Source organism: Propithecus coquereli, unplaced genomic scaffold (genome assembly GCF_000956105.1).
Source record: "Propithecus coquereli isolate 6110/MARCELLA unplaced genomic scaffold, Pcoq_1.0 Scaffold302, whole genome shotgun sequence".
Classification (NCBI taxonomy): domain Eukaryota; kingdom Metazoa; phylum Chordata; class Mammalia; order Primates; family Indriidae; genus Propithecus; species Propithecus coquereli.
This window is the reverse complement of record NW_012148642.1, coordinates 95,003-114,282: the sequence shown is the minus strand read 5'-3', so window position 1 is coordinate 114,282 and position 19,280 is coordinate 95,003. Positions and strand designations below refer to the sequence as shown.

Sequence of the window (19,280 nt, the reverse complement as noted above, 5' to 3'; positions counted from 1 at the left end):
TGTTCTTTCTACTGTGTTTGTGTGTGTTATGCTATAAGAGGAAGTGCAGAAGAGAGCCTTCCCACCAAAATAAAGAGAGGGAAGGGGTGTCGGGGAAGGAAAGAAGAGTGATCACAACAGGTTTTATTTGACCTAATTCTTTTCACTATATTGCGTACAAGATTCCAATAGAGTTGTGACATTTGCCCTGTCGCCACTGAATAGTCCCTCCACCATACAGCTCTCTTCATATAAGCTACAGTCTTATGCTACTTGGAAGCTTGAGAGTCTGGTCTAATTTCTATTTCTTTTCCTTAAAAAAATCCCTTCAGATCTTGAAAGGCCTTTGTCCTGAGGATGAATTTCCTTGTGACTTCCCCATTCCTGCAGGTTGCCATTATTACAGACATCGATCTTGTCCTGGGAGAAGCATACACGGTGGAGTGGGATGTGAAGATCAGGGATGAAGAAAAAATAGACTGCTACCCTGATGAGACTGGTGCTTCTGCAGAAAACTGCGCTGCCCGCGGCTGTGTCTGGGAGGTAACCGTGCTGGTGGTATTTATGTACATTCAACTCTCCACACTGCATCTGCAGTTTCATGAGCATGACACCAGTACTTACGTAACTACTTAAATCCACAGGAAGAAAGGACTTCCAAAGGAGTCTGATCTGGATGTGCAGAGTAGGTGGGAACATATATGGGACTTTTGAAAATAAATGTTTTGCTTGGAGACCAGGAATTTAAATTTATGTCACTACCAAATGATATATAAGGGAATGAATGATGAGCTGCCTTTATCTCCCTATAAAATGACTTTTCTAACCCTTTCTATTTGATAATTCTAGGATCACATGCTGATCTATGACTTTGACCTTATTTTTCAGTCATCCAGTTCTCCTGGAGTCCCATATTGCTATTTTGTCAATGATCTATACTCCGTCAGTGATGTTCAGTATGACTCACATGGGGCCACAGCTGACATCTCCTTAAAGTCTTCTCGTTACGCCAATGCCTTTCCCTCCACACCTGTGAACTTCCTCCGCCTGCAGGTGACCTACCACAAGAATGAAATGCTGCAGTTTAAGGTAAACATAGTATATGTATCAGGTACTGACTAGACCCTTAATGGTTCCATTACTTTTTGCTGGTAAAGGTTACAGAACCCTAGAGTAAGCTACTCTTCTAAGTTAATCATGCTACAATAGATTAGATCATTCTCCTAAGAGCAATGAGAAAGCAATGATGGAGAAATGAGACCTATCCTAATTTGCATTTTAAAAAGATTACTGTGGCCACTGTTAGGAAAATGGTTGGAAGAACAAGAGTACATATGGAGACACAAATTAGGAGACTACCAGTTAGGCAGGCCAGGTGAGGGATTGAGTTTGGACAAGGTATGGGAAAGAAGATGAAGAACAGTGGAGATGTCTGAGATTGAGAACATAGGATGACAAGGTCTGGGATTGATTGCAAGTAGGTGATGAGAGAAAGGGAAGCATGAAGAATGATTACCATGTTTCTGGCTTGCATCTCTGTGTGAATGGTGGTGTCATTAGCTGGAATGGGGAATACTGAAAAGGTTGTGCTTGGTCAATATACGATGATGAGTTCAGTTTTGGATACTGAAGTTGAGATATCTGTAAAATAGCAAACTGCAGTGATTTCTTCCTTTCCCTTCCATGGTTTAATTACATCTAAGGACTAGGGATGGACTTGCTTGCTGCTTTTTTTTTTTCTGAGATAGAATCTCACTCTGTTGCTTGAGTGCAGTGGCATCAACATAGCTCACTGCAACATCAAATTCCTGACTTCAAGCAATCCTCTTGGCTCAGCCTCTTGAGTAGCTGAGATTTCAGGTGTGCACCACCACACCCAGTTGATTTTTCTATTTTTTGTAGAGACAGGGTCTCGCTATGTTGCTCTGGCTGGTCTTGAATCCTGGCCTCAAGCTACCTTTCTGCCTCAGCCTCCCAAAGTGCTGAGATTATAGGCATGAGCCACCACACCCAGCTTCTGGACCAGCTGTTCTTATGTCTATTTCTCTATTAAATTGTAAGCTTCTCAAGGGCAGGAATTTGTCCTTTCATCTCTTTGCTTCTGAAATCTAATACAGAGCCTAGTAGATAGTAAACTCTCAAATGTTGAGAGAGTAAATGAAAGAGATCAGGTCCATGTGGCATTCCCTGAAAGGTTCTTTATAATCTGACATTAATCTGCACTCTGAGCTCTTTTACAGCCTCTATTGCAGGGATGATGGTCTTTTATGTTCGTATCCTCACTATGGCACTGGTGGGTGGTAGGCACCTAATGGGTTTGAAGTGAATGAACTTGCTTAGGTTTCTAGCCTTAACTCTTGCCTACTCTATCTGTGGACCACACAGTAGCTTTCTCCAAAATATTTGCCTCTTTCTGAGCACACTGTAATAATCTGTGCCTTTGTGTTTGTTATTTCTTTACCACAATGACTAGATTCCTTTCTGTGTTTGGTTAATGGCTGCCAAGCTTTTAAGACTCAGTCTGTATTTGTCCCATGAAATCATCTCAGTCTCCCGGGAACCATGTTAGGCATTCCTTCCCTTAATCTCACAACACTTCTATGTAGCTCCACCTTAGTGCACATCCCCCAGGGTTATGGATTGCTCTCTTACACTTCCCATTAGCATGGGAATTTCATAAAACAGTAACGTGGCCTTATTCAGTTCATTTCCCTAGTGTCTAGTACAGCGTCAGGCAGGGATATAGTGGGTACTCAGTGAATCAATTTAGATACCATTTTCAGCAAGGATGTATTTGATTATTTTAATCAAATGGAGTTCATGCTTGTTTTGGAGATTTTTTTTTTCAATTCAGAAGAGTTTTCAGGTATTCACATACACTCATGCCTACACACAAAGTAATAAATAATACATTCATAAATAGCACACTGATTCTAGAATGATTTTCTAAGTTAGCACCAATGTCAAAGTAAATGTGTCACTGTAATAGAGGCCTTAAAAACAAGATATGACAGACTCTGATCAAAATGTTAAATCTTACATTGTTCTTTGATATATTAATTAAATCCCATTGATTTTGAGCTTAAAAAAGACAAAAAATACAGCATCTGAAGTCTTTGTCAATGACACAGAGGTCCTACTAAGGATATAGATTTCAAGAGTACTATCCTTGCCTAAAATCTATTTCTTCTGGCCTAGATTTATGATCCCAACAACAATCGGTATGAAGTTCCTGTTCCTCTGAACATACCCGCGGCTCCATCCAGCACCCCTGAGAGTCAACTCTATGATGTCCTCATTAAGAAGAATCCATTTGGGATTGAAATTCGCCGGAAGAACACAGGCATTGTAATGTAAGTGGCTTCTAGTCTGCCTCAGAGTTGATGCTTACCTGTGCACTCATTGCCAGGGCCATTGTCCTTGGAGGTATCCTGGCTCAATGCATCACACTGTCCATTTCCAGAGCCATAAATAAGTTATATCCTTCAGGTCTATTTTTATAGAAAATCCTTAGCATCCTGAGAATAATTACTGAGGCAGTTGTATGTACCTAGGAATTCATCCAACAATTCTTTGTAGGGCACCTTCCCTATAGTTAGGTGCTGCTGGTTATAGACAGATGAGGTTTCTCTTCTTATGACAAAAAATACTTAGTAAATAACAAAGATAATTTAAGTTACAATATAAAAAGGAAGTTGAGATGACGATGACTGCTGTGTAGGAAAAAGAGCAGCGTAATCTAGAGTTATAGAGAGGCTACTGCTTTGACAGTGTGGTCAGAGTAGTTCTCTCTGAGGAGGTGGCATTTGAAATAGGACCTGGAGGAGAAGGAGCCACCCCCATGGAGACTGGGGGACAGAGAAAGAGCATTTCAGACAGAGGGAATAGTAAGTGCATAGGCTGCGAGGTAAAGCAAACGTGGCATATTAAGGAATAGAAAAGGTCCCATGTGGTCGGAGCAGTGTAGGAAGTGAGGAGGTGAATGCTGGGAGATGAAGGTGGGATGCTGGGTGGGCTTCAGATCAGGTACAGCCTCGAGGGCTTCGAAAGATGTATCCGTGAGAAGCCACTTGTAAAAATGTTGCTCTGGGGGCTGTGTAGAAAATGACCGAGAGGCGCAAGAGTGGCAGGGAGGGCTGGAGTGGCGTGGTCGCAGTTGAGATGGTGAGAAGTGCTTGGGTGTGGCATTGTGGAGGGATTACTCAGAGGAGGCAATGATAGAGGGAAACGGAAGAAGACAGGAGGGCACCTGGGCTTTTAACAAGGATATCTATGACAATTTTAAGCAAATAGAATTTCTGCTTTGTTTGGAAGATGAACAGGTTCTGGGAGGTGGGGAAGGAATCAAGGGTTCTGTTGTTCTGGAAAAGTCAGCGGCTTGAAGCGGATAGAAAAGCCCATTCTCTTTTTCATACCTACCTTCGTGTGTGCAGATGGGACTCTCAGCTCCTTGGCTTCACCTTCAATGACATGTTCATCCGCATTTCCACTCGCCTGCCCTCCACTTACCTCTATGGCTTTGGGGAGACCGAGCACACAGCCTTCAGGAGAGACTTGAACTGGCACACGTGGGGGATGTTTTCCCGAGACCAACCTCCTGAGGTAAGGGCAGGGCATTTGGGGCCCGTGTCTCTGCCTCTCTGCACCCACACTGTGTACCCTTTGTGCTTGGTTTTCCCAAAGTCAATTCAGATCGTCACATTAAGCTTCTAGACAAGTGGGTCAATTCTCAGGTTCCTTTGTTTCCATGTGTTTATCTCATGGAGAAAGCTAGACCCATCTTTCTCAGCACAATGTCTTAACCTCCTGCCACTTCTCCCCCATGACTCTGCAGTACAAGAAGAACTCCTATGGCGTGCACCCCTACTACATGGCACTGGAGGAGGACGGCAATGCCCACGGGGTGCTCTTACTGAACAGCAATGCCATGGGTGAGATGATGCCAGTGTCGTCCCTTATTTTTGTGTGCCAGTCATCCTTGAGCATCTTTAGAATGTGTTTTACTCAGCTGCTCCCTGAAGTCAAAATTATTATGTAATGGACGGTGTTTGTTTCCTTTTTGTTTAGCCTTTCTATTTATTTCAGTCCAGTAACATGTGATAACAAGATTTAACCCAACTGTTATTTTGGCAAAAATCACATAAGAAGGGATAAGTAAAACCAAGTAAGCCCCAAATATCCTGAGGTCAGCTAGTGGGAGCTGTCTATACAATCTGAATTAGTGGTGAGGCTGTGTCAGAGTAATCTCTCGGTGGGGTATGAAGATATGAAGAAAATTTGTATGGTCTATAGGAGAGGGGTGGGAAATCATGGGGATGGGGAAAAAACAGGTATGTAAAACCTGGTGAAATCCAAATAAGGTCCATACCCAAGTTAATAGTATTATATCAATGTTAGTTTCCTGATTTTGACAATGTACCATGGTTATGTGAGATGTTATCACTGGGGAAGGTGGATGTGGTGTACACAGAAACTCTCAGTGCTATTTTCACAACTTCATGTGAGTCTTAAACTATTCTTAATAAAAATTATAACAATAATTTTTAAAAAGAAGAATGATAAAACAGAAAGCACATCAAAGGGTAGAAAACTCCAGGGATGGGACCCTGTATACTTTCACTTAACTTCTTCAATTCTATGTGAATATAGTACAAAATGTCTGCTCTTAACACTCCACAATAGGAGGGCACAGGAAGAGGAGAAGGTATGGAGTTCAGAGGTAATTGCTCCACTTTGAAGGTTTCCAACTGCATTGACATTTTGCTATACTTTCAGATGTGACGTTCCAGCCCCTGCCTGGCTTGACATACCGCACTACAGGGGGCGTTCTGGACTTCTATGTGTTCTTGGGGCCAACTCCAGAGCTTGTCACTCAGCAGTACACTGAGGTAGGGAGAAATTCAACTGGTTATCAAGTATTTATACAGCACATTCTGTGTGCCAAAATCCACATTCATTAATATAGCTTTCAGATGATAACTGCAATTGTTGGTCTTTCTCAGAGACAGATTATAGAATAAGGAAAAATAAATACATTCCAATAACTATTAAATTCAATACCTCTCTAAGCATTGCAAAGTAGCAGAAGTAGTAGTGGTAGTGGTGGTGATGATGATGGTGGTAGTGGTGGTGGTGGTGGTGGAGGTGGTGATGTTGGTGGTGGTGGTGGTGGTTATGGTGGTAGTGATAGGTGGTGATGATGGTGATGGGAGTGGTAGCTGGGGTGATGGTGGTCATGATGATGGTGGGGGCGGGCAGTGGAGATGGTGGTGGTGGTGACAGTGGTGGTTGTGGCAGTAGCATTGGACACATACACTACTTACTGTATGCCACTCATTTATTACTTACTGCATGTCAGAGAACTTCACATATATTAACTCATTCAGTTCTTACAAAAAAGCACTATGAGGCAGATACTATTATTATCCCCAATTTATAGGTAAAGATGCTGAAGCACAAGAGGTTACTTAACCTGTGCCCAAGGTCACACAAGCTGGCAGAATTGGAGCCTCTATGCTAAGCCAAGCATTTTGCCTCTGGGTTTTGTGCTCTTTTTTTTTTTTTTTTTTTTTGAGACAGAGTCTCACTGTGTTGCCTGGGCTAGAGTGCCGTGGCATCCTCCTAGCTCACAGCAACCTCAAACTCCTGGGCTCAAGCGATCCTCCTGCCTCAGCCTCCCAAGTAGCTGGGACTACAGGCATGTGCCACCATGCCCGGCTAATTTTTTCTATGTATAATTAATTTCTTTGTATTTTTAGTAGAGACGGGGTCTCGCTCTTGCTCAGGCTGGTCTCGAACTCTTAAGCTCAAACAATCCGCCCGCCTCGGCCTCCCAGAGAGCTAGGATTACAGGCGTGAGCCACCGCGCCCGGCCTGGTTTTGTGCTCTTAACCAGTAGGATAGGTTGCCTCCAGGAATCAGAGTGAAGTCAGATTTTCTAGGCTTCCTAGAGAAGAAGCTTCCTAACAGGGAGCTTTCTCCAAGGCATCCCAGTGGCTCTGCATCTCCTCAGTTTCTCTTTGGATTTGAATTTGATGATTGTTTAGCTTGGGGCATGGAAAAATATTTTTATTACTTCATGTAAAACTTCAATCTGGTTTCTCCTTTTTGAGGACTAATATTTTCTTTCTATTTTCTAGTTGATTGGTCGGCCTGTGATGGTACCTTACTGGGCCCTGGGGTTCCAGCTGTGTCGCTATGGATACGCAAATGATTCTGAGATAGCCAGCTTGTATGATGAGATGGTGAATTCCCAGGTCCCCTATGTAAGTGCTTTCCTGTAAAATACCACACTGAGCCTCGCCCCGGCACGGTAATACAGTGGGGACCCTTGTCCCTATCTTGTAGAGCGCAAAGATTCACAGTGATTTGCCAGAGGAGGAGGAGAGAGGGCTGGCTCCAGGGCTCTTTCTGCTATATCATGCTTCCTTTTATTAATATTACTTTCACATGACTTCAGAACATTGAGTCAAAAAATGCTCAGTTCTATAAGAATAAATGATCCACCAAACAGCAGTTTTGCTTGATTTTTTAAAAAATATTAACCCCTAATCAGTCAGACTATCGTATATGTAGATATGACCTCAGTTCCAAAACTTCTATCTGCTTTGAGCTAATCGCTGACTGAAGGTAGGGATCCTGCAACAGGTTCCCAGAGTAAATACACATGGAAACAAGCTCTGTCCTCCACTTGAGGACAAGAGGGGAGTCCAGTAATCAGAAAACTGATCCCATGAGCCACTTACGTATTTAATTTTGTGCTACTTACTTTTCTATTGTTTATAATTGTTCCAATAGTGGAAAGTATGTCACAGGATTTCATCCTTAATAAGAAAGCTGTGTCAGATTACCCTCAAGATTGGGTATTTCAAAGCAATTCCAGGTCTTCATTTTGTTTGGTTTGCTTTGTAGGAGATTCACTATCCATGTTGTATTAGTCCTGGATGGTTAACTCTATTTTCTCTGAATGTGAACCACTGACACCAAGGGCAGCCTGTTGGGGGAGGTAATCGTGACCACTCCTTGTATTGGCAGCTTGCAACACACTTTCTCCTCCAGTGATTTTATTTATCCTCACAACAGCCCTGCCAGGGAGGCACTACCATCCTCTTTTCTGATGACTTAGTTTCGTTCTATTTTATGACTGAAACTTTGAAAAATGAGGCGAATTTCCCAGGGCCCATACCTAACAAATAGCAGTGCTATCTGCAGTTCTCCATCAAGTAGCAGGGGGTTGTTCTCCTATGGAGCCTGGACTTGTACAACCACAGCTGCTCAGTTTGCTGTGTCCTCTCACAGGACGTGCAGTACTCAGACATCGACTACATGGAACGGCAGCTGGACTTCACCCTGAGCCCCGAGTTCGCTGGATTCCCAGCTCTGATCAATCGCATGAAGGAAGACGGGATGCGGGTCATCCTCATTCTGGTCAGTCCTTCGTGGCTGGGTGGAGCCTGCTTGGGAGCGTGGATGGGCTCTGGTGAAGAAAGCCTTGTACTGTCCTTCCATGTGACGAGACATTGAAGTACAGTAAGAAATGGGTATTTTCCAGGATTCACAGAAACTACAGTTCAGGTGCAGGCCAGGGACTTCCCTCTTGAGGAGTTCTTTGTTGTGTCCCTTGTTTATTTTCTGGCTTTGGTTTTTCCAGCTGACTTGTACTTTGATTTCAGGATCCAGCCATTTCTGGCAATGAGACACAGCCCTATCCTGCCTTCACTCGAGGCGTGGAAGATGACGTCTTCATCAAATATCCAAATGATGGAGGCATTGTCTGGGGAAAGGTATCCTCTAAACCATGATCCGCTAATCCCTAGCCAGGGCGGGGGAGGCACTGTTAGTGTGTTTGTGATTGTTACTTTTTGGCCTTTTCCTTTTGGTCTCTGTGGTCAGAAGTTCATATTTTCTCAATCAATATTTATTAACACATTTAAGGACTTTTAAAATAATGTAGATGCATAGTGGAATCCACTTTTCTCTAGACCAATTGTACATGATAATTGGAGCATATTGTCCCTAGAAATATGGTTTATAATTTCTTAGGAAATACTATATAAGGGAAATTGTGTAGTGCATTTCTGTTGAACATTTTTCTCTCCACAGGTCTGGCCTGATTATCCTGATGTTGTTATTAATTCGTCTCTAGACTGGGACAGTCAAGTGGAGGTAAAAGGCCCTGTGTGGATGCTGGGTGAGGTCAGGGTGGCTAGCAAGGGGCAGCCTTACCCAGGATACTGGACATGCCCATACCACGCACGTGGGCACGAGGGAGAAACACTTAGGGAATGTGCTCTGGGTGTCAGTCTGTGTGCTGACTGCTTTGCATGTAGGGCACTTTACTCCCAGTTGGGGTGTAGGTACTTATTATCATCCTTGGGATCTAAGATCAGAGAGTTTAAATTACTTGTCCATGTTTTTAACTGGCAGAGTAATGATTTCAAATCCAAGGCTGTCAGATTCCAAAGGCCCATGGAATTTCCACTGGATGATACCTACAGGAAGTGCTCTCTTTTCTCTGAATTAATACACGTGTTGTTGCCTTGGGTATATATTTGAAACAGAGTCTTCAATCCTTGCCTTTAGTGATTGAGTCTTTTTCTCTGTATTATTTCTTCATTGACAGTCTTCTCTACCTTCACTCTTATAAATCCTGCCCCCACCCCATCCTTCCTTGGGTGTCTCAACTTTGTTTTTGCCTCTCAGTTTCCAGCATTAGGTTAAAACTTGCTCTCTCGTGGGAACAGGTTCTTGCTTATAATGGATCCAGGTAGCTCATGCTTCTGGACCTGAATTTTTTCCCAGATTCACTAAGCTTCTCTTGCTTGAATAAATACATGAATAAATGCTTTACTGATCCAGGAAACCTCAGCCCCATCTTGTGGCCAAGATGTGTGCCTTGTAAACTGATACAACCTGTTTGCTTTGTTATCTATTGTGATAATACACATATCAGGGTTCTCAGAGAGGGTTGGGGACCTTATGGAGAGCAAGTATCTTGCCTTAACTCCTGAGCTCTTCTTCAACAATGATTGTTCTTTCTGGGCAGGAACTGTAGCAGGGCATGTGTAGCCTTTGCAACCTCCATAGAAGAGCTGGGGAGACAGGAAAAAGGCCTATTTCCCAGGGCACCTGCCAAGGGTCGAAGGGACAAGGATGCCATCCTCTGTATGATCAGCAATGTGGCATACACACTGGGAGAGGAGCCGCATGTTCTGTCAAGGGGTTGGTGATTACCTATGAGCCCCACAGTCCATTAGCCATTATGGCCAACACTGGCATCTTCGGGGCATTTGTAAATCTGGGGGCAGTGTCCATTATCCCAGTGACTGGGGGACACCAAGTGGCATTTAATGGATGGTAACCAGGGATGCCCATAGCTCAGACTGCAGGGGATTCTCCACAAAGCAGTCTCTTGCCCCAAATGCCAATTGTGCCCCTGATGAGAAACATTTCATTAGGGGGTCACACAATCTGTTAGGTAGCTCATAAGAGATTCTTTGTAGATAGAATAATTTTAACTATTTATATTAGTAAGATCTACTCAATGAGGCTGGGAATGAGGCTACTGACATCCAGGTCTGGCCTCGCTGAGGGTAGCATAAAAGAAACAGCCAAGCAGCCTGTGGAAAGCAATTTCTGAGTGTGAAGCTCAGGAGATTTAATTCAGCAAATTTGGGGTGAGATCCAGGAATTGCGTTTTGGTAGCACGAAATGGAAAGTGAGGGAGGAACAATAAGGCAACCATTGATACAGAGGCAGAGCCAGCACCTTGGAGAATGGCAGAACATTCTTGATTATGTGGGTAAGGATCATCTAAGCAGAATTTAGTGAGGTTAATAAATAATGGTTGGTCAGATTTCCCACATGTATTCCATACAGGATACAATTCTGACTCGGATGTGGCTGATATTGACTCTATTTATTGTAACCCTCCCCTCGCCCCCCATCCATTGTTTCTAACCCTGCCTGATCTAGAGCTCTTTGTTTCTGGTGGAAAGTTGTCTGGTTCCATGATTTCTACCTTCATTTTCTAACAAAAGGCGTCCCTGGCATGCCCCCTCCTCACGATTGCCAGTGATGTGGCTCACTACCCTCTCATTTCTCTGACAGCTGGATCCCTGCTTACGGATGTGTTTCTGTTTTCTCCTACGTGTTCCTCTTTTGCCTTTAATCTAGACATACAAATTCCTACTTGTCTTTTGTCTGTTGCATACAAGAACCGGAGCTCCCCGAGACCTAATTCTCTTTCTGTTGTTCCTCCTTTCCTCCCCACCAGCATTATTTAGCTCTTTAACTCTTAAAATTCAGTGATTAACATTAAGGAGGCAATTTACTGAGACATAGGGGACCATATGTTCCATAACAAGCAACATGGAGTATATAGAGGTTTATGAATATTTGCTGCTGCTAAGTGTTGTGAACCCACAATTAAACACTGAGAGTATTTACTCTATGTCATATTCTAAGCTAAGCACTGTAGGGAACATAAAGGTCACTCAGAAGAATATAAAACAAGGTCCATGTTCTGAAAAAATCTTATAATGTAGTTATTAATAACAAGTTATACCTTGAATCCATTTTTCAGGTTAGTAAAGGCATTGCTTTTATTATTTGAGGGAAGATGAAGAGAACAGGAGGTTGAAACTTCTTTAAGTCCTCCCAATTTATGTTACACGCAGCTGCAGTTTTCATGTGATTCTGAAACCGTAGAAAACACAGATGCATACTAGTCAGTCTACCATCATAAAATGTACTCCCAGCCCTTCCTCCCCTTCCCCAGTGGGAATGACACAGGAGAAGCCCGCCTGGACATTTCTTTCCCACCTGTTACAGTACCTCTGACGTCTGCAGTCTCTCCCTGGCTCCTGCTTTGTCTTTGAGGAGTGCTTAGGAAATGCCAGGACAGAAGTTGAGAGTGGGGCATCTGTTAATAATTCATGAAGTAGTGAGTTCAGGATGTTGATTGTTACCACTCATGTTGATATGAAGAGGAAAGCAGTCTATGGATATTTTCCAAATGCTGAGGAGGTGTGAAATTTGCGTGAATTTTTTCTCTTTGCACTCTATGTTTCTCTAATAAGCAAAAAACATTATTAGGCTCTGTTCCAACTACCTAATACCATGTATTAATAGTACAAGTCTTTGCATGAGTTAAGTTCTCAGTAAGTGCCTATTTTCTATCTAATATATTTATTTAGAACAAATCATATTTAATTTTTATAGCAATACCGAGCTTACGTGGCCTTCCCAGACTTTTTCCGTAATTCGACTATCAAGTGGTGGAAGAGGGAAATTGAAGAACTACACACTAACCCACAGGATCAAGAGAGAAGCCTGAAGTTTGATGGCATATGGATTGTAAGTGTGTGTGTGTGTGTGTGTGTGTGTGTGTGTGTGTGCGTGTGTGTGTGTCTGTGTACACATGCTAGGTACATGTCTACCTTTGTGTGCCCAAGCGTATGCATCTCTGACCTTCAGTCAAGAGGATAACCATCACCATGGGAGACTTTGGACATATCAGACATTGCTCTAACTGGGAGTGGAACAGCCTGATACTCCTCACACCTTGTACCCAACCTCAACTTCCTACTGTAAAACTTCTGAGGCGATTACTAGGAATTTCTTGAAATTTTGAGTGCCTTACACCCTGAGGGAGATTTTTTTTTAACCCTCTACCCTGTCATTCTGTAGGGGTTAATTGATCTTTCTAGCCAACTCTCACTAGGATTTGATGAACCTTCCAAGGCCACCATCTACAGGGGTTACTGGATGTTCCGTGATTTATTCATTACTTACTTGTCTCCAAATTGATAGGATATAGTTACTTTTAAAAGTAAGCTGTGTCTGTCTTTAACATTTCTAGGATATGAATGAACCCGTAAGCTTTGTGGATGGGGCAGTTCCTTCAGGCTGCAGGGACGCTACTCTGAACCACCCGCCGTACATGCCATGTAAGGACTTGGCCTTCTCCCCTGGCAGAGCCATGGCTAGAAGGAAGATGACCACTCCAAGAGCCCAGCAGCCAGTAGTTTGCCCTGACAGCTCAGGGCATGTCCTCATTGGTGCTGTGGTTTACTGGGGGCTGTAGACAAAAGCACTTCCAGTGTTCTACCCAGTTGGCTGTGTGCAAGTTACTGGACCCATTGGGTGAATTTTTTGAATTTGTCCAGAAAGTATTTAACAATGGTAATATCCTCAAAAGATTCACACAGCTAGATTTCTTAGTTTTTCAGGCTTATGTTAATTCCTCCACAGGAATTTGTTGTGTCTCCAGGGGGTGGAAAGTAGTGGCTTCCCCTATCATGGAGTTAGTGGACTTTGGAGTTATACTTGTGTTTGTATCTTGGCTCCAGAAATTATTCTCTCTGTGAGTTGTGTGACCTTTCACAGATGTTTCCAAATCTCAGTTTCCTATAAAAAGCAGGTAACAACTATCTTCGTCCTAGAATTATGAGGCAACTTACATGAAATAATTTACACATTAAGGACCTGGGTCAGAGCCTATCATGCAGAGCTTGACAACTATGTGTTCTTTCCTACACCTCTGCTTTCTCCAGGGAACTTGATATTAAAAACATCAGTTAGTCTTAAGATCCAGAGTCCAAGCCCTTGAAGAGAGGTCAGAGATAAACGAGGTCAGGGCTGGTTTTCACATCACCAGGTCTTTCTTTTCAGATTTGGAATCCAGGGACGTAGGCCTGAGCAGCAAGACCCTGTGCATGGAGAGCCAGCAGATCCTGCCAGATGGCTCCGTGGTGCGGCACTATGACGTGCACAGCCTGTATGGGTGGTCCCAGACAAGACCCACATATGAGTGAGTCACTGTCTCCCTTCTCCAGTTGGCACAACCTGCGGGGACAGCCAGTGAATGATGCAGCTACCCTACTTTTCTTTTCATCCCCCACTACAAGGGTTAAGAAGATTTTAATTACAACTATGTAGCAATGCTTGTTTATCAAACATACACCCACTGAGGATGGAGCCAGGCTCTGTGATTATAATTAGAAGGACAGATTTAAATAAGGCATGGTACCACCAGTGAAAAAGAATTGGTCCTAGTGGGGGAGACACACATGGAGACACCAGTAAATATCACACAGTGTAGCTAGTGCTATAATAGCTTTAGCTACAAGAGGCAAAGGGAACACAGAGGACTGGACATCTCTCTCCTTTATTTCAAAAGTGAATCATCTGTTGAGATTTTTTTTTTTTTTTGCCATGCTTTTTGGAGAGTCAACTGATGTTCTATTGAATTAGCACAGTCCCGCTTTGCAAGCTCAATGAATAATACAAATTATTCTAAGGAAAATCTTATAAAGAGATTCACCCTCTTCCTCCCCAAATACAGAAAACCAAATATCGAGCAAATCAATAGTAAGATTTAATGATTACTTATCATTTGGGGGCACTCCAGTGAGTTTGCTACATGGTGAAGTTCTTTGTAAAACACTCTGAAAAGGCACAACTCATCATCTGCGTCATCGGGGATCGGTCAGTGGAGACCTCATTACGGCTCAGATTCCCATGTTCCCTGCAATCACGCAGCAAACATTCTGTCACTGTGCCCTAGCACAAGAGCTCTTGGACGAGAAGCTCTGTGGCCTTTTCTCCCCTGCTGTGCGCTCAGTTCATCTCCTTGTTCCCCTCCAACCAGAATTGTGCAGGAGGTGACAGGACAGCGAGGGGTCGTCATCACCCGCTCCACATTCCCCTCTTCTGGCCGCTGGGCAGGACACTGGCTGGGAGACAACACAGCTGCGTGGGACCAGCTGAAGAAGTCTATCATTGGTGTGTGGGCACATTCTAGGGGCCTCTGCTGGCAGGGAAGGGAGGATCCTTGGTGAAGGAGGGAGGAGGCAGGTCACAAGATCCTCGTCTGACACAGCTGTGCTTCTCATTGCAGGCATGATGGAGTTCAGCCTCTTTGGCATATCCTATGTAAGTGTCCTTTGGTTCCCTGTTAGTCACCAAGAAGATGGCAACAGATTTCAAAAATCATCAACAGGCTCGTTTTATTTCCTTTTGTTTCAGACAGGAGCAGATATCTGTGGGTTCTTTGAAGATGCTGAGTATGAGATGTGTGCTCGCTGGATGCAATTGGGGGCATTTTACCCCTTCTCAAGGAACCATAACAGCATTGGAACCAGGGTAGGACATTAGCTCCTACCTCAAGTGTTTCGTGTCACTTGGAACAACTTTCATTTTTTAGCTACAGTTAATGTAGTCTGTATTTCCTGGGGACATCTTCAAAATCATTAAACCCTTATGTAATAACCATATTATTATGTGTTATTTAGATTATTTGTTTTATTTAGGCAGAATTTTACCAAACATATATCAAGAAGAATGTCATATGGGGAAATTTTATCAGCCATCCTGAGAGAGATTCAGTGACTTTTTTCATTCTGTTAAGAATATTCTCCGGGTTTCATCTGTAATTATCTTTTGTTTAGCGGTGTGTGGTCTTCATTTGGAATAATATTTTAATCCTTTTAGGTCCCCTAGAAAGAGCTCCAAACACTCTCCTTTTTTTTTTTTCCTTTAGAGACAAGACCCTGTGTCCTGGAATGCTACCTTTGTGGAAATTTCCAGAAGTGTTCTGCAGACCAGATACATGCTTTTGCCATATCTCTATACCTTGATGCACAGGGCCTACACAGAGGGCATCACTGTTGTGAGGCCTCTTCTCCATGAGTGAGTATCTAGCCAGGATCCCAACGATTGTTGGATAATTTATTTCATTCTACAGCGTGGCAGTTGATGCAAACAATTCTTCCAAATTAAAGTCATGATTGCCTCTTGACATAAGCTCTTCGGGCATAGACCATACTTTATTACTCCCTTTAGCACACTGTGACACATGCCATAGGTCATTGATAGAAGACTATCTATTGAATGAGAATATTTTTTTAAATGATACAATACAGTGCAGAATAATTCCTTTCTAATTTGGCCATGCAAAGGCCTATCTATATTTTTGCAACAATTTGGTTATATGGACCTAAGCCAAAATGAGCTCAGGTCGCAAAAGACAGCCATTCTGGGGGAGATTTGAGGGATGAGGGCCATGCTTGCATTTAAAATGTGCCATGGTTAAGAAATATGGAAGTATTTTATAGGAGAGAACACATCTAAATGCAACCACGTCTGAAGTTTGAGGAACATCACATGTGGAGTGTGAGGGCAGGGTGTTCCTGATCAGGCTTAGGAAAGCTGCTCAGGGTGCAGCTGGATTTCTGACTGGGATCTGAACTTGAGGAGTTTCGTCAGGGCCTTGGTCTGGGGCCCTGTTTGAGCTCTGATTGTGGCACTTTCATTTCCCTTTCCAGGTTTGTGTCAGACCAGGAGACCTGGGATATAGACAGTCAGTTCCTGCTGGGCCCAGCCTTCCTGGTCAGCCCTGTCCTAGAGCTTGTGAGTATGGAGAGCAGGGCATCCCGGCTGTGAGGCTGGGTGCATGGGGCGAGGAGGAGGCCTTTCCCTTCCTGTCCTTCAGAGCTGAAGCTCCTTACTTGGGTGTGCTGGGCCTCTCTGCCCTTGTTTTTTAAAATCAACCTAACAATTCTGGTTCATAGGACAATCAAGAAGGAAAAAACCTTACGATATATTTGAAGATATACTCACCTCTCTGTTAACTAAAATAAGGAGTACGGGGTCTGGTGGGGGCAGTAGTGTAAACTATCTTCTAGCACCGTTAAAACGCAGCTTTTCAGGAGACTCGCTTGCAGCACTGTGTGTGTTCTTGCTGCTGCTGGCTTGCTTGTCCCTTCCTGCTGTGCACTCCAGGAAGCAAAAAACCATTTCTTTACTTCCTCTGTTGATGATTAGGCTTCTGATTAAAATACCAGCTAATTGCACCCTCCCCAAATCTTATTGTACCTACAAAATTTTCTTCTGCCCCAGACCCAACCTCAGTTGTTTATCTCTTTAGAGAGGGTATGAGGTAAGTCTGTAAGCAAATGGTGATTTTTTTTCCCCCTGAAGTTCTGGATCTCCAAGGGCTTTATAGAAGCCACTCGTTTTGGGTAGGCACATCTCCCCCGTTTGAAAGGGCGTAGATGGGAAGGAAGGCTTCCCCAGCATTGCTGACCTCTCAAGAGGTGATGCAAGTGAGTCCGAGGCCACCACTATTATTTTAACCTGTTTCCCAATCAGTGTGGTTCCTCTGTCCTCAATAACAGTGTCATGTCCACTGTCAAGCATTGTTTGTGTTTAATTTTAGAGTGCCAGAACCGTCACTGCTTATTTCCCCAGAGCTCGCTGGTACGATTACTACACGGTAAGTTTTTCTGAATGTTTATACAACGTGGAAAAATGGTAGAGTGCAAAAGCTTTAGATCCAATAGACCTCAGGTCAAATGCTGGCTCTGTAACCTACTTGCTGTGTGGTCTTGCACAAGTCACTTTAAACCTTGTAGCCTCAGTTTTCTCACCTCCCAATGGGGTAAGACCACTTCCCTCATAGAATTGTTGTTAAAGAACACACAAAGCATCTCACTCAGTGGCTGGCTTCTCTTGGGTGTTCTTTACTTGTTAGTTTTTATCTGTCTTTATACCACCGCTATTCAGAGTGGTGTATAAAGGCAAACACTAGTAAGCACTCGAGATTGTGCTATAAAGTATAGTTTGGGTTTATATCCTTGCCTTCTGTAAGTTCATAAATGTAGAGGCCTTTTCCTCTCTTTTTATTAAATATCTCCTTCTATAGCACAGATGCTCAAAGAAGGGTTGTTATCTATAACTACCTAAAGTAAGCAAGTTATTAGGCAGTGTGTAAAACACACAGGGGGTGGGGCCCAACCCTTGTGAGTCTAAGCAGTTCAAGTGGATTTAGGAATGAAGAACCCAATAAAGTCTCCCATTGTACAGTTTGTGGGCTAGTGTAAGCCCCAGGGACTCAGCTGGGAAAGCAGGGTCTTCCACACCAGCTTCAGGGTGGGGTTCTCCTGCAGGGACACAAACAAGTAAGGGTTTAATTCTTGGAGTATGCTACTGGCATCTAGCAGGTAGACACTGAGGATTATGCTATCAAAAAGCATGGGGCACCCCCAGAACAAAGAATTATCTGGCCCAGAATGTCAGTAGTGCTGAGACTGAGAAGCCCTGCTTGAGTTGAGAAAATGTGGAAGGATGGAAGGATGGTTCCTTAGGATTTGAGGTTTATGATTTGGGTGAGAGAACCCCCCACTCCTTTCACACATGAGGCAAGATGAAGATGTCAAACATAAAGGCAGATGCGTGGAGTCAAAGGTAAGCGTTTGTGAAGTAAGTCAGCTCACTGTGATCTTTCCTGTGCAGTTGGAATGAAACGTGTTAGTTAAGTAGGTAGGGTGGGGGTGAGGGCAGTGAGGGGAGATGGAGACTAGGTGGGCCCTTAGTGAAAGAGAAGGTCTAGAAATGCTGTTGTGAGGAGTGGATCAGGAGCAACGAGAAGTGAATGAAAGGATTGTTTAACTTCCTGTAGCAGTGCTCTGTGACACAGAAACAGGCTGTGGAGTCAGGGTGGGCTGTGCCCCATGCTAGGACCTCATGTAGTGTATACACGTAGAAACCTCAAAGGCAGGGGCCCTAACAAAACATGACAGAGCAGGGCAAGACTTCACACAGCCCCTGGGTGAATGCAGCAGGTGTAGTAACAGGTGTGTACCGAAGGGTGATGAATAGGCAGCAAGTTCAGAGGGGTGGACGACATGTCTGGCCAAACGCATTGTCCAGGGAGGTGTGTGTCCTCTCCCTCTTCATCTCTTACCTTCTTCCGGCCCACAGGGTGTGGATATTGATGCGAAAGGAGAGTGGAAGACCTTGCCAGCCCCTCTTGACCACATTAATCTTCACGTCCGTGGGGGCTACATCCTGCCCTGGCAAGAGCCTGCACTGAACACCCACTTAAGGTGAGCGCTGGGGCTGGGGCTCTCCCTTACATACCAGCTGGCTCACCGAGTTGTAGTGGAGCCCACCAATGTGTAGGCCCACCACTCTTAAGCCCCAGATCAGCTTTACTAAACACTTGTCTTTTGTGTGTTTGCTGGTTTGTGTTTTAACCTTTTATAACTCTGCACTCTTCGAACTATTATTAACTATTTTAGATTTGAGTGGGTGAGATGCTAGGTCTAAGAAGAGACATTTGAAATACAAGCAACCATGACTTATGATGGTTTTAGAAGAGTATCAGATCTAATAGACTCTTTCCTAAGAAAACTATTGCTGAAAAGTTGTTTCCACCATATCACAACTGATGCCTGAGGCTGAGATTCCTCATATACAAGATTGTAAAATTCTAGACCTAAGTTTGTATAATAATT

General features: G+C 43.6%; 1 protein-coding gene across 1 annotated transcript in view; it reads left to right on the top strand.

The window, feature by feature from the left end:
* Positions 1 to 19,280, top strand: part of MGAM (maltase-glucoamylase) — a 75,991-nt gene that overhangs the window by 51,499 nt on the left and 5,212 nt on the right. The window contains exons 25-44 of the mRNA XM_012649792.1: positions 370 to 522; positions 868 to 1,068; positions 3,178 to 3,332; positions 4,413 to 4,581; positions 4,814 to 4,910; positions 5,755 to 5,867; positions 7,119 to 7,244; positions 8,278 to 8,406; positions 8,652 to 8,762; positions 9,082 to 9,144; positions 12,202 to 12,336; positions 12,842 to 12,929; positions 13,654 to 13,792; positions 14,633 to 14,766; positions 14,882 to 14,916; positions 15,010 to 15,126; positions 15,524 to 15,672; positions 16,308 to 16,392; positions 17,201 to 17,257; positions 18,745 to 18,869. Of these exons, the coding sequence (XP_012505246.1) occupies positions 370 to 522; positions 868 to 1,068; positions 3,178 to 3,332; positions 4,413 to 4,581; positions 4,814 to 4,910; positions 5,755 to 5,867; positions 7,119 to 7,244; positions 8,278 to 8,406; positions 8,652 to 8,762; positions 9,082 to 9,144; positions 12,202 to 12,336; positions 12,842 to 12,929; positions 13,654 to 13,792; positions 14,633 to 14,766; positions 14,882 to 14,916; positions 15,010 to 15,126; positions 15,524 to 15,672; positions 16,308 to 16,392; positions 17,201 to 17,257; positions 18,745 to 18,869 (2,381 nt within the window). The remainder of the gene's footprint in view (positions 1 to 369; positions 523 to 867; positions 1,069 to 3,177; positions 3,333 to 4,412; positions 4,582 to 4,813; positions 4,911 to 5,754; positions 5,868 to 7,118; positions 7,245 to 8,277; positions 8,407 to 8,651; positions 8,763 to 9,081; positions 9,145 to 12,201; positions 12,337 to 12,841; positions 12,930 to 13,653; positions 13,793 to 14,632; positions 14,767 to 14,881; positions 14,917 to 15,009; positions 15,127 to 15,523; positions 15,673 to 16,307; positions 16,393 to 17,200; positions 17,258 to 18,744; positions 18,870 to 19,280) is intronic.